Below are 13,012 nucleotides of genomic sequence, written 5' to 3' on the forward strand. Positions count from 1 at the left end.
CAGATTAAGCCAGCTGAATCAAGAAAAGTTTATAGTACTGACCATGGAAACACTACTGATCTTCTGGAAGATTTAAGACCAATGAATTATGCTCTAAGAATTATTGTGCTAAATTTAACCTTATGAAGAAAGAAGAAATCTTCTTGCACTGGTAATATTACAATTTGAGTCTTGAGTATCAATAATGCAATGCTGTCCTGAGGCACATCAAACAACCACAATGTTAAGCTCAAATACAATTAAGTCCAAGGCTGCCACATGTCTACTAATGTTTTTTCCCCACCCTTACTCCCTCAGTTTCAGCAAACAAAAATCCCTTGTAATATTTGTGCCATGGCAAATTGGAATACCTATCTATCCATCCATTCTCTCCCCATACCAGCTGAACAGATAGGAGTTAGAGGTTCATTTTTGGAGCTCCTTTTTATTGTAAGGGTTGCAAGCACCATGCTGAAATTGCTGAAAGCCAGTGCACTGAAAGGCCAGATTGTTAGCATTTGTCCGTGACTCCCCTCCAGGGAATTATAGTCTCTGAAAGCCATGGAAGTTTTGCCAACTAAAGCAATAGAGAACTTAATATGACTCACACTTCTATATTGGATTTTAAGAATTATTCTATTTCCATATTGGAATAATATATTCATAGGAGGTAAGATATGATATTAGTATACAATTTCTTTCTCTCTGTTTGTCTTCTTATTTATTCTTTTGTCTGGAAAAAGTCAAAATGAGCTAAAAATTTCATCATTGCCATACTAGTAGGTCAAACATTAAAATCTTCATGTGTAACTTATTGTTTTTATAAATACAAACAACAAGAAGAAGGGAGCAGATTTATATCTATGAACTTGTAATTTTTCTAGCAGAACTAAAAAGTAAAATCATTCAGTGACAAATGACAGAGAATATCTTTAAATTAAAATGTTCACATAAATTTTACGACACAGAAATGTGTTATTTCTTTAGTTGTCCTGGCAGAGTTAGTAGTGAAGATATTAATCACCAACAAAAATATGATCTATCTGAAAATACTTGGTCCTTTTTTTCTCCTCTATGGACATGTGTTAACGTACTGTTGTAATACAATTTATATTCCTAGAGGAAGAAAAGATTTCAAAAACCAATATCTAATAGTCTGGAAATATTGCCCACAACCTTTAAAATGATCTACTTGCTTATATTACAAATATCTTCATTGGAGCTGGGCTTATTTGTTGTGACTTTGTTTTGTGTTTCGGTTTGTGCACTCAGGAAAAAAAATGCTTGTAGTTGAAGTAGTGAATTCAAAATGCAGCAACTCAATAAAAACTTTAATTAATCAGGACATGAGCAAAGTGTATAAAACTGTCACATCTAGAAGAAAGTATAAAATATTCTAATTGAAAGTGTCATCCCATTGGTGAGTTACTTTCTCTTTTACTATATTCTATCCCGGTGTCCTTCAGTTCAGGAGAAAATTTCATGGAAAAATGTTTAAGGAGACATTGTTGTTATCAGAAAATGAGTCCAACATATTAACATTGAGTGATTATTAAAAACAAATTAAAACACAACTGCCAGGTTTGAGTGGCTCATATTTGTAATCCTAACTACTCATGAAACTAAGTTCCAAGGATCAACATAAGAAGCTAGGCAGGACAGGCCAATCTGAGAGATGCTTATCTCCAGTTAACCACACAAATGGTAACTGATACTGTGGCTCAAGTGGTAGAATGTCAGTTGTAAGCATAAAAAGTTTAGCAAGAGCACAAGGTCCTGAATTCAAGTCCCACTACCAGCAATCATACATGTGAAATATCAGAGTGTCATCATAATGGCTGTATCTCTGAATAAACATCCACACAAGGAGAGTATGCAGTGTAAAATATCTTAAATTTATCCAGATCACTTTTGCATAATTGAATTTGGGAATTATTTAAGCAGAGCCACAAACTTTTTTTTAAATGAGAATTACAGTCAAACACTGGTGGTTTGTGATTGACATCCTACTAGTCAAGAGAATAAGAGCTGATGATTGAATTCAAAGCCAATGTGGGCAGAAAAGTCTGGGAGAACCTTATTTCCAACCAACCAGAAAAAAAAATCACAATCAGAGTTGTAGCTTAACTGATAAGAGCATCAATCTTGAGTGAAAAAGCCAAATTACAGAGTGAGGCCTTAAGTTTAACCACAGAACTGGTTTGTATACACATGTGCATGCACGTACACACGCGTACACACACAAATTCAAAAAGTATAACTGGTACAATGAAAATCAAAACGTTCAAAGTATGACATTTATTCCAATGCATTTAGTTTTCAACTACAAATTTGTGGTTAAATAATTTAATGCTTACGTCATGGCCAGGTTACAGACCTCTTGAGAGTTGTGGAATGAAAGTGCTTCATGGAAAGAAATGAGAGCTCAAAGAACCCATAGGGACATCTAAGAATGTCACAAAATGAAATCTAATCCACTAGTGCTGTACAAAAGTGTATCACATAGTACCACAAAAGTAAGTAACACAATTGACTATGCTTACCTGTTTTTTGTGGCCCAATTACAAGGAACTTTGGTAAATGGTCACAAGTTTTCTCCCTGGACCAGATGTCTCTGTGCCGTTTATCATCACATGGATTCTGCAAGAAGGAAGAATTACAAAACCTACTGAACGCTTGTTACTATTCCCTAACAATTATTCAAAAGACGTGACCAAATCCCTGCCTAATCTAGCACTAGGAATTAGCCCCTCCTCTGGTTCTGTTATGTCCAAAGCTTTTCATACAATTTGATTGGCCGTTTCTCTTATCTCGAAGCTGGAACTCAGCTTCAATGTTAATCCTGCTGTCATCATCTGATGTGTGCCACTCTGCTTATTGGAAGAGGCTACCCAAGTTGGAGGTATATGTTTTCTCTCAATATCTCATATGCCTTTTTTTATTTAATCTGGTTTGATCGCAGGTTTTTATAGCTTATTTTCATCTGTTTTGAAATATAAAAATATTAGAGGCCAGATATCCTTTTCCAAAGTTATTTTCTTTGACATAGACTGCTTAAAGATCATATTTGTCAAATAAGTTGTTTTATATTATGATTCATTTGATCATTTTGCCAAATTCAAATGCTGCATAGTCATACAAAAATATGTGCCATTCCTTGTATTTGTGTTTGTGTGTGCACCAGAGAACACTGAATGAAGAGAAGAGGTGAAAAGCAGCCCAGGAAGCAGTGTTATTTGGTGAGTTACATTTCCAAGTTTACCTTGGCTCTTTTCTCATCATGCTAATAAAAAAATATTCATAAATGGAGCAGACATGCTAGCAGAAACAGAAGACATGTATGCATCTCCCTTTTCCACCTTTGGTCCAGTTACTGTTGTTGTTTACCGTTTCACTCAACAGGAACAGAGATCCTCTCTAAGGCTCATGAATAGCATGATTCTATCAGTGCAGTATTGACTGTCTTGGTTACATTCACCCTCAAGAAGACAACAACTCAGATCAAGCCTGAGTGTAGTTGAAGGTAGCCATTTGGACTTCTCTGCCCTCATATCTTTGGCCCTCACAGAGCACCAGGCTCCCCACATCTGAACCATGGACATGGTCCATTAGAAGATGTTGCTTCAGATCAAAGGATATGCCTAACTTCTGAGAAAGGAAGTAAGGCCATGGGCCCGGGGATTGAGTCAGTGACTCTTACTAGTATTCCTAACCAAAATGCATTGTGGTAGCAACACCTCTTGAAACACATGGTTAAGTCTCCAGCTTGTAGATACAGTGGTCCCTTTAAATATAAAGCTCGTATTTGTTGAGGTATCTCCACAGGGGAGTATAATGAAGTATAAGGATTAAAGAGTGGCACCTCTCAGCACCATTCTCAGTGAGCTTCTTGGAGAATCTGTGTTTTTCAATCTCACAACTTCTAAGTTCTGTGTCCCTAGGAATCCTAGTCTTCAAGGAGGGGTTCTTCCACTTGGGGGCCTGATCACAAAAGTGATCAGATCCTGCTTTTCCAGGATACTCCTTATGGCAGTGACTACTCACTCCATGAAATCTAAACACGGTCTTGAGCCAAATGCATTTTACACTCCTCCTCCAACCACCATAAGCAGGAAGTACAACAATCAGCAATGTATGAAGGCACCTGCGTTATGTTAGAATTTACTTTAGAAAAGCTTAAGAATATATCTCAGATTCTGAAAAATCAAACTAGTGTCTGTAGAAACTACAACAAAACTTGGTCATTGTAGTAAATTCTATGCTGGTTTTACTTTATATCACAGTGATTTTATTTTGTTTTAGAAACGTGTTTATTTTCAACACTATTTCTACACAGTATTCTCTATAATCCAACGTTAGCTTAACTCTCTAGGCATGATTTTCTTTGTGGCAGAGACGGTTCAACTATTCTTCAGTTAATAAGAGGACATTTCCCCCATTTTAATTCACAATTGCTCATATACTCTAGCTTTCTTCCAAGGAAGAATTTCAGTCCAGTCCAATTAAAAGTGACAAAAACAATACAAAGTATCCGTGTGTGTGTGTGTGTGTGTGTGTGTGTGTGTGTGTGTGTGTGTGTGTGTATGTGTGTGTGTGCTGGACCTAGGGCTTGAACTCAGGGCCTGAGAGCTATCCCTCAACTTTGTCCTCTCAACACTAGAGCTCTACCATTTAACCACAACTCTACTTCTAACATTTTGGTGGTTAATTGGAGATAAGAGTTCTTAAGGACTTTCTTGCTCTGGCTGACTTTGATGTACGTTTGAAGTGTGTTGTGAACCCTGCAGACATGTGGCTTCATAAACACAAAGTCTTCACTGTGGCCCTTCATGGCAGTCCCAGCCAGTCTGTTCCTTTTTCAAAATTTTATTTTATTGTAAAGGTGTTACAGTTACATGAGTAAGGTAATGAGTACATTTCTTATTGAACATTGTTACCCCTCCTTTGTTTTTCTTCTACCATCCTTTCCCTCCCCCACCTCCAATTAGTCCTTACTATATCCTCCTAACCTCATATTAGAACTTAAACATTGTTTTTATCACATAACCAAACTCCTTATAAAGAACCTCATTGCTCAACTAATTTTTTCCCCTTCAGTCATGGGGCTTGAACTCAGGGCCTGGGCACTGTCCCTGAGCTCTTTTGGTCAAGGCTAGTACTCTACCACTTTGTACCACAGTGCCACTTCCAGTTTTCTGGTGGCTCATTAGAAATAAGAGTCTCACAGGCTTTCCTGCCTAGGCTGGCTTTGAACTGCAATCTCCAGATCTCAGCTTCCTGAGTAGTTAGGATTGGAAGCATAAGCCACCAGGGCCTGGCCCTCACATCTAGTTTTTGCAATAAGGAGTTTCTATCATTTACACTTATTGAATTTCCCCGCTGAGTAAATAATAAATATCAGAATAGGTATTCTGTTAGTTTGTGCAATGATGGTCTCTGTAGGATTAGTATAGATAGAAGATCAAAGCAATGGGCTAACCTGTGACACTGGTGCAAGCCAGTCTTATCTGTGAAATCATTCCTGTTCATGTTGAGCAAGGCCACTGATATTCACTTAACCGACCGGAGTACAACCTCTTTCTCATTCTGATGGATGGTTGCAAGACAGATTAAATAGAATCTTCACAAAAACCAGTACAATTAATATATCTTCACTTGAAAGACTTTGCTTTGTCTCTGACATATAAATCCCTTCCCTTTGATATATAATGATATGAGTTATTTCTGTTTGTTCCTTCAAGATGCTAGGCTGATAGTAGGTTATCAACTAATATCATCCAAATGTTATATTTTTTGCTCTTCTAAATATTTTTCTTCCCAATAACTCAATTTAAATTACTTCAATACTTCCTGGAGGTACACTAGAGTCTCTGGCATTTGTATTCCCCTATCTCAGTAGTCTATTTTCTTTCTCACTGTATTCTTTCTAGGTTGTGAGATTTTAGCATTTTTCAGAGGCATATATTTCTTCTTTCCTCTCAATGTGACATATTTCTTCTTGCCTGTTAGTCACAACTTTATTAACAGAGTAGTTCTATTTCTCTGTGTGTGTGTGTGTGTGTGTGTGCTAGAAATATTTATTTAGACTATTCCTTATACAGTGTGAATATTTGAGAACCAACAGACAATATCCAACTTATTGATCATCTTGTGTATTCCAAGTACCTCCTGATTTAGATTACTTCTAATCCTCAAAGCAACCTGATAAGCCAGAAATTATTATCCCTTCCTTATAGCCAAGGAAACGGAGATGCAAGGTGTTTTATTTACATCATGCTGAAGGTCACACAACAAGTTAGTTTTAACTTTTGATATGAAATCCTAACTTGAGATGAACTCTGTGTGTGTGTGTGTGTGTGTGTGTGTGTGTGTGTGTGAAGTTTTACCAATCATTGGGAAGGTCAACATACCTCCTCAGGAAAATGTTAAACATTTCTCTTAACTTTTATTACTATTCTGTTGCTATTATTTTAAGTTTAAAAGTCAGAAAATTATAGAGCAATTATATATATCCCTTCTCATCCTTCAATTGGATTGTTCCCTGCAAAACTAAAACTGCAATAATAGTAATTTACTGCTTCAAGTATGGAGTTTAAGGATACCCTTAAACTCTGAAAAAGGAATTTAGTTAAAATTGCTTTAGGTTGCTGTGGCTGTAGTGCCAGGCTAGTAAGTATGCTGAGAATTCAGCTTTCATAGAGAAAAAGGTAAAGCCAATAGTTTCATACAAGAAATATATATATATATATATATATATATATACACACACACACACACACGTGTGTATTTACATATATATATATATATATATATCTGAGACAAGCTTACTGTTATGTTGACATAAGTAAGATAGAAAATTGTCTGAAGCAGCCAAGTGTGTTTACATATGTATATATTCATATATATGAGTATATGAACAATGCATATGTTTATATATTCATATATTGATATATTGTACATATATGTACATATAAACATATATATATATATAGATATATATATATGAAAACTGAAGTAGGAAAATTGAGAGGATGGGTGGGACTTTAGGAGATGGGGTAGGATGGGAAAGGTTACATTGGTCAAGATGCATAATAGTTGTAAATTTATAAAAACATGAATTAATTAATTAATTATAGAGAAAGGCCAGTACATTTTAATACAATTATGTTCCTTGGGAGGGGGCACAAAGCACTCATCTTTTTCTCTTCCAAAAAAACCAAAATTACAAAATCTGCAATCAAACCAATGACAGATTTTTTTAAAAGTCATCACAATACCTGTCTTAATTTGAAGTCCATGTGTTACAGATATACAAAATTATCTTTTGGTCTTCTTAGATCTACTTATCCCAGACTTACACTTATTTCTTGCTTTTATATTTATTTTTGCTTTTAAAACCACTATTGTGTTTATTATCTCTCCACACCCTTCTTAGACAAGGATACAGTGGAATTCTCAACTTGAGGTTGATTCAACCCATCCGGGTCACATGTCTATTCTAGATAACCAGGACTTTGGTAAGCCTAATGCTAAAAACACCCGGTGTTGTGATTGAAGGAATAGTTTGCTAAATATAAACACTGCAGAAATTATTACTTTCCTTCTCACTTTATCTCTGCTTGTCTCTCTCTCTTTTTTTTTTTTTTTTTTTGGTCGGTCCTGGGGCACTGTCCCTGTGTTCTTCAGCTAAAGGTGAGCGCTCTACCGCTTGAGCCACAACGCCACTTCTAGTTTTCGAGTCATTTTTATTGGAGGTAAGAGTCTCATGGACTTTCCTGCCCAGGCTGGCTTTGAGCCGCGATCCTCAGATCTCAGCTTCCTGAGTAGCTAGGATTACAGGTGTGAGCTACCGGCGCCTGGCTCTCTGCTTGTCTCTTGTTGTTGAAAGGACTCTATAACAGACATCTGAAAAATGATTCCATTTTTCCCATAAATGGCTGTATTGTCAAACTTTCTTCTGTTTGTGAATTTTTTTTCTTGCATGTGCATATAACCATTATTTTTTCTGAAGCTAGAATATAAGCAAGTCACATCCAAACTTCTGATTTTCATTGTTGCTGAAGCCTAATATAATCCATGATCACTGATTATTCCAGCAATGTGCTAGGAATATTCATTCCCAATGCTTCAGTCAACAGACCCTCTTGGAAAAACCCTAAAACCAACACCATTTTCACCGAGACTACTGCTGCTTGTGCTCTACATAAAATCCCCTGAGCCCCTCAATGTTTTGTATGCACTGATTCATACAGATGCTTTGTCCACTAGCTGTTGTCTTATCTGGCATTCTATTTCTTAGATCCCCTCCTTTTAAAAGAAAATCAAGCAACCTTGAATTACAGAGATATATGAAGGCCAGCACTAGGAGTGAGGTTTGATGGAGAAGGAAAAACCTCTTTGTGTGTCTTGGACAAGATATAGGTTGCTTTAAGCACAAATCTCTGGCAATTTATACTAACTATCAGTGTATTCTTCACTATACTATACTCATACTTATAAAATCAAATAGTCTTAGTGTTTTCCCATGGAATAGTGTCACAGTAAAACTCAAAAGGTACACATTAGTTCTGTTGTTCTGCCTGTTAACAGATACTGCACTCTTTCTATTATTATTCCAGTTTTATGAATATATTGGTGGGTAAAACTGTCAGCCAACTTACTGAACAAACTCTAAATCTTGAATCGGTCTGGAAGGTTTCGTAAGGCACACACCTAAAATAGTTTGTGTTATCATTATACTAGAAGCAGATGTTCAAATAGTCTTTATTTAAAAAAAAAAATAAGTATTTGGGCTGGGAAGGTGGCTCAGTGGTAGAGTGCTTGCCTTGCATGCATGAGGCCCTGGGTTCAATTCCTCAGCACCACATAAGCAAAAAAAGCCGGAAGTGGTGCTGGGGCTCAAGTGGTAGAGTACTAGCCTTGAGCTGAAGAGCTGAGGGACAGTGCCCAGGCCCAGAATTCAGGACCCACGGCCAAAAAAAAAAAAGTATTTCTTTGGTAGGACTGGAGTTTGAACTGAAGCCCTTGTACTTGTTAAACAAGCATTCCACTACTTGAGCTATTCCTCTGGCCCCTTTTGTTTTAGTGTTGCTGTTTTAAATTAATAAATGAATGACTTTTTCAAATATAGCCATGTGCTTTTCGCTCAGGCTGACCTTGAATTGTGATCCTCCCACCTCTTCCTCCACTATAGTTGGGATCACAAACCTGCACCACTATAGTAGTTTTTTTTAATGAGACAGAGTCTAGCTGATGTTTTGTCTCCAATGAACTGAAAACACAATTATTCAATTTCCATCTCCTAAGTAGAGACTAAAAACATCATAATTCCATGATGATTTTTAATTCAGAAATTATGGAAGTATTATAACTTTTTAGGAACAACTCTAAGTAGATTTTCTGAAACTGCACCTCAAGCAAGTGGTTTGTGCAGAAAATTTGACACTTGGCAAGTACATTCTTATGACTGATTGACAGGAAAAGGGAAAACCCAAGACTTGTGTCACCATCTTTCTTAGATGTCATCATGTCTGACAGCTTTCTATAATCACAACAGGGGGTTGATTCATTGGAAATTAAAAATAAAATCCTGAGAAGTTATTTCTGTATTTGTGGGGCATTACTGAAAGGTGAAGATGATAATGTTGCTGAATGAGGAAGAAAACTAAAACTTGGTAATACAGAGATAAGAAAAACAATAAATACTTAAAATAATGATGAAGTCTTCCTTCTACTTCCTTTTTTATCCATTAAGTATTAAAATCTAGTGCTGCATGTAAGTGTTTCACACCTATAATTTGAGCTACTCAGGAGGCTGAGATCTGAGAATCTCGATTCAAAGCCAGCCAGGAAAAGAAAAGGAGAGTCTTATCTTCAATTAAGAGACAAAAAAGCTGGAAGTGGAGTTGTGGCTCAAGTGGCAGAGCATTAGATTTGAATAAAACTTCTCACTTCTCAGGGGCTGAATTCAAGCCCCAGGAGTGGAACACACACACACACACACACACACACACACACACACACACACACACACACACACACACACACACACACACACACACACACACACTATTAGCCATTCTAGAAAGACTAAAAGAGAAATCAAAGTAAAAAAAAGTAATTTAAAAATAAGCCCATAAAAAACCTAATCATAGTACTCCTGATGTACTTTCTCAGATGTGGTGTAATTATTACAGAGTGTGCTTTTTTCTTGTCAGTCTTAGTGACAAATGCTGTTATATTTTATTTGAAGATCTTACCCTTTACAAGCTGGAGCCATTCAGAGTTTTTCTCTCACAGGTGTTCATTTCCTAACTTGACATTCCTATTCTTTTGTGTCCAGAAGGAAAGATTTTTGTTGTTCTCTGTCTTGACCATTATTTTTTCTCTTGTCACTTCATTCTTGTCTTGATTGTTACTGCCAGTTTCTCCTCACTGCCAATCAAATCCAAATTGCTCTGATGGTTTCCCAAGTTTCCCCACTGACTTCCACTCGTTCCTCAAGGTTATTTCCCATCAAACTCTTGCCTGTATCTAGGAAACAGATACCTCTGCTGTTCTAGGAACATGCTGCTTCTGTGGTTCTGTCATATCTTAACAGGAGAGGCTATGTTAGGATCTGTCATGATGTTCTAATGAGAGAGGCTATTGTATTACTTAAGGGTCAGGCTTTCCTATATAAACAAATACACAAACAACAACAACAACAACAAAACCAGCATCCCTCTTTCCAAGGTTTTCATGAAGTGGTACATGACTAGCCTGCATGGCAATATTGGGTGATCAGTGGTGTAATGGAATTCTAAATGTTATGAACTGGCAAAGAGAAGAATAAATGTGACAGTCAATTTATAATGTTACTTTTTAACACAACAAACTGGGTTAAAAATACTGAGAAATGAGAAACCTTCTTTTTTTTTTTTTAATCAAAGTGAATTGTTTAAAAGTTCCTGCTTTGGCCTGGGTGGCTTGGCTCTTGGTAAGGAAAAAGCAAACTGTTTTGGGATAAGGAAGGATTTTTGAAACATAAGGTTTTATCTTTTAACTGTTTTTTTCCAAGATGGTATTAAGACCCATCTCAGAAGGCACACTGCAGATTGTTCGGGAATTAGCAGAGGATATGGGTATGTTTGAGATCACTGTGTACTATTCATCTCATTTCAAAGGCTTTTAATGGTCATTTTATGCAAATACAGCTTGCCCTCTTCAAACTAGCCAATCGAGAGCAGATTGTGAACCTGAGTTCAACCAATCTGAGGAGAGCTGCGGGGCCAGATGTTAGGTATAAATGGGGGGGTGGTGCCTGTCTGCTCTGTACTTGCTTGACAGATTTCTGGCTGGTGGTCCACCCTTCTACAGAAGTAAAATTTGCCTTGCTGAGACAATTCTTTATTGTTGTGTTTAGCATTATGATTCCAGTAGCTCCTATGAGCATATTTATGACAGGATCTATTAGGGCTTGTTTATTCCATGAAGGTGAAGGCATTCTTTTAGTTAAGTAGGTGGTTCCAATTTTCAAAGGTTCAAATATCAGCTTCCTTTGAAGTAAAAGTTTATCTCTGAAATGTTATTCAGAGAAAGTGACCTCAGTAAAAATTACCAAACTGCACCTGGAACCATGGGCTTTAGTCCTGGCTTGTCTCTTAAACCAACTGACTTAGCAGCGGTTATTGAATCTCGCTATGTGCCATCCATTTCTTCTGCAAAATGGAGAGGCTGAGTTAGACCTCCCTACCTTCTTCTGTTCTTGCAATCTGTAATTCTCTGTGTCAGCAGATCCATTACTCTAACAGACACAAATGAATAGAAGTGACAGTGTGCGTATGCCGTTGGGCCTTGTGATTTGTTTATGTCATAGCATTCAAATCTCATCATTTCTAACCAGAGCTGGATGCTTTGACCAAAGCAAGCAGGCTCTGGGTTACTTTGCTGCGCCTTGGAGACAGAGGCACGGATAGAGAGAGAGAGAGAAGCGTGGCTCTTTGCGCATTCCCCTGGCCACACAGTCAAGCAAGAATGTGCATCACGCTTGGCATGTTTGCTGATAGCGAGACTCCAGAGTGACTGAGTGAAGATTGAGACAGAGCTAACCTGACAGTTTGAGAGCTTAAAAGCATCGTTAGTGCTTGTGCAAGAACTTGACCTTTTACTTGCCTCCATGTGGAGGCTCTTGTACTGAGAATTCAAAAAGGGGAAAAAATACAAAGCATCCCTTCATGCTTGCTAGTGACTATGTATCAACACAATAGACATATGAATTAGTTAAACATCTGTGAGTATAACTTTAAGACATATATAATGGGAACTAAATGGATGAGAAAGCACTCTATTGAGTAAATTCCATAGGTGTCCACAGCATACAATCCTGTATGCATCAGCTCTGGAAAAATCAGTTTCCTATGGGAGAAGAACACAAATGCATTTCTTTTGTGGCTACTTATCATGCAGACCCTGGCGGATATTCATATTGCACTTTTTAATTAGGTGACACAGCAGCTGTACATATATGGTATTGAGTGCTAATGAAAATGTACAGACGGAACCCAAAGAAATTAAATAGATGTGAAAATTACCATTTGGTACTTTATTTCCCCTTTCTATTGGTGGTAATACAGAAGTGTGAATTGAAAATCAAAAGGAACATAATGGCTGGTTTACATTTAAAAGTAAAATGCACTAAATAAGAAGTCAAATATATAAATACAAAAAATACTTAAGTGTTGCATATCTAACAATGACAGAAACATAACTTTATGTATTCTTCCTAGGATAAATGAGCTATAAAAGGTTTGCCACTGAATGCACATTTTAGTTAAATGATTTTTATAGACTAAATTCATATGCCTACAGCTTGTTTGCTATTACAGATAGGAATATGAAAGAACAGATAAGGAAAGTATTAAATATTTTATCACTACCATACCAGTTACAATTTTTTGGAGATCATATATGATTGGCAAAGCTTATCTAATTTTCCAGGATAAGACTATTGTGATTAAAATCTTATGTAACTAAATAATTCCCTCTTGAACTT

General features: G+C 36.8%; 1 protein-coding gene across 1 annotated transcript in view; it reads right to left on the bottom strand.

The window, feature by feature from the left end:
- Positions 1–13,012, bottom strand: part of Ndst4 (N-deacetylase and N-sulfotransferase 4) — a 273,499-nt gene that overhangs the window by 19,828 nt on the left and 240,659 nt on the right. Inside the window, exon 8 of the mRNA XM_070022041.1 lies at positions 2,523–2,619. Within this exon, the coding sequence (XP_069878142.1) occupies positions 2,523–2,619 (97 nt within the window). The remainder of the gene's footprint in view (positions 1–2,522; positions 2,620–13,012) is intronic.

This window comes from Dipodomys merriami, unplaced genomic scaffold (assembly GCF_024711535.1).
Source record: "Dipodomys merriami isolate MVZ:Mamm:240054 unplaced genomic scaffold, mDipMer1.0.p SCAF_15, whole genome shotgun sequence".
Lineage (NCBI taxonomy): Eukaryota > Metazoa > Chordata > Mammalia > Rodentia > Heteromyidae > Dipodomys > Dipodomys merriami.